At 35.1% G+C, this 2,312-nt stretch overlaps 1 protein-coding gene across 1 annotated transcript in view; it reads left to right on the top strand.

Moving 5' to 3' along the window:
• The window catches only part of LOC104874078 (neuroblastoma breakpoint family member 6-like protein), a 19,653-nt gene that overhangs the window by 3,447 nt on the left and 13,894 nt on the right, over positions 1 to 2,312 (top strand). Inside the window, exon 4 of the mRNA XM_033765970.1 lies at positions 1,788 to 1,794. Coding sequence (XP_033621861.1) covers positions 1,788 to 1,794 — 7 coding nt within the window. The remainder of the gene's footprint in view (positions 1 to 1,787; positions 1,795 to 2,312) is intronic.

The raw sequence follows: 2,312 nt of genomic DNA, 5'->3' as shown, positions 1-2,312 counted from the left end.
TTGCTCTTAATGTTTTTTTTTCCTTTTTTTTTTTTTTTTTTCCAATTCATGTTGGCAGCAAACAAAAAAATTATGCAGACTTTGTGAATTTGTTCATCCTGTGTATCCCTTATGTTTGTATTATCTTTCAAAGTCAGTATAATGTTCAGTACCTGGGGTGAGAGTGCACATCCTTATCAAGCTCCTGCCCTTGGTGTGAAAGCACTGAGCATTAGCATCAACCTTATCCTTTTGAAGATAGATTTTCATTTTTTTTTTTTTTTTTGCTTTTTGTTTTTTTGTGGTACCGGGGATCAAATTTGGGTCTGTGAGCTCACGAGGCAGGCGGTGGAACCACTGAGCTAAATCCCTGGCTCTTTTGTTGCTTTTTGCATTCTGAGACAGGGTCTCACTATGCGGTTCAGGGTGTCCTTTAACTCACTATGTACCCCAGGCTGGCCTCGAACTCCAGGCAATCTTCCTGCCTCAGCCTTCTCTGTGCTGGGATTACAGGTGTGCACAACCATACCTAGATTGAAGATAGTGTTTCTTATATCGGTGAGGTTCCCTGTATTTCTAGCTTGAGATTTTTCATTGTGAGTTTTGGATTTTGTTCAGTGCTTTTTATACATATGTTCACATGATTATTAATGTTTTCTCTTTTAGTCTTTTGACTTGCAGGATTAGTCAGTTATCAAATGTTGAATCACTTGATTAGTGAAATACATTTCAGTTGGTTACCTTATATAATTATTAATATACATATATTTGTATGTATATTTATTAATATATTTGTTAATATATTTATATATCTATTAATATCCATTAATATCTATTTGTTCCATTCAATTTGCCCATATTTTTTGAAAAGTTTTTTTTGTTTATGACATGTATTTACTCATAGGTTTTTGTTCTTCTAAAGCCTTGTTCAATTTAATTTAATTTAATTTTTTTGAGACAGGGTCTCACTTGGCAGTTCAGGCTGGACTTGAATTCGCTATGTAGCCCAGTCTGGCCTCAAACTCACAGTGATCCTCCTTTCTCAGCCTCTCAAGTGCTGAAATTACAGTTGTGCACCACCACACCTGGCTTGCCTTGTCCAATTTTCAAATTATAGTAATGCTTACCTCACAGAATAAATTAGGAGTTACTCTTTGTGAATGTATTTCTTTGGAAATGGTTGTAGAGAGTTGATGACATTTGCACCTTGAATGCTTGGAAGAATTCAGTTCACTGTTGAGTCTGTCTGGGCCAAGTGTTCCTGGTCTTGAAAGTTATAGTAATGACACACTTTCTTAGTAGGTATAGACCTATTAACAGAATATTTTTGTGAGAACTTTGTTAAATTGTGTCTTGAAAGGAACTGATGCATTCAGAGTAGGGGAAAAGCAGGTTTTCATAATATCTTTTTTGTTATCCTTTTAATATAGAAAGATCAGTAGTGATGGTGTCTCTCTTTTTGCCTGTTTAGCTGTGTCCTAGTGATTTCTTGCCTGCTGGATCTGTTAGTGATTGTTTAGTGGTTATTACAGTCTCCTACTGTTGTACTGACACTATTTCTCTTTGCAATTCTGTCTGTATTTACCTTCAGTATTTTGACTCTTGCACGATCGGTTTACACATTTAGGACAGTTGCATCTTCATGATCAGTTGATTTTTATCAGTAGTCAATGGTCATCTTTATCCCAGATCAGTTTTATTACTCTGAAGTTTGCTTCCCCTGACATTAATATAGCTACTTTAGCATTCTTGTGATTAATGTTCATATTGTTAATTCATTGTTTGTGTATCTTCCTCCATTCCTCTAGATATTTGGTATGAGTTCTTACAGACAACATAGACCTTTTGTTTATAATGCACTCTGACCATCTTTGACTTTTAATTGGTATGTTTAAACCCTTGACATTAAAGGTTTTTATTGATATACTTGGATAAATGTCTACCATCTTTCTACTGCTTCATATTCATTGATTTTTTATTCTGGGATTGTTGTTGTTGTTTGTCTTTTTCTGGCTCTCTTTCCTTAAATAAGAATTTCTTTTAATTTTATGCTTCTATTTTTTTTTATTGAGTTTATTGGTACATTTAGGGATACAGTACAGTTACATTCATTGTTGGGATCATGTACCTTTACATGGCAAGTCTTGATTCTCATTTTTTCCCCTTACCTCTGCCCTCCCTTCACCCCCTCCTCCCCTCCCCATCTACAAACACTTTATTTTCATCTTTTCATTCTCTCACATTTTTTTCTTTTCCCTTTTTGTTCTTCCCCTACGTATCACACCTTCCCTACACCTTTAGCTCCTTTCCTCCCATTTCTAAATGTCAGTAAT

Source organism: Fukomys damarensis, unplaced genomic scaffold, assembly GCF_012274545.1.
Source record: "Fukomys damarensis isolate Sample0158 unplaced genomic scaffold, DMR_v1.0_HiC HiC_scaffold_19, whole genome shotgun sequence".
NCBI classification, from domain to species: Eukaryota; Metazoa; Chordata; class Mammalia; order Rodentia; family Bathyergidae; genus Fukomys; species Fukomys damarensis.
The sequence above is the reverse complement of the archived record's forward strand: the minus strand, read 5'-3'. Positions and strand labels throughout refer to the sequence as shown.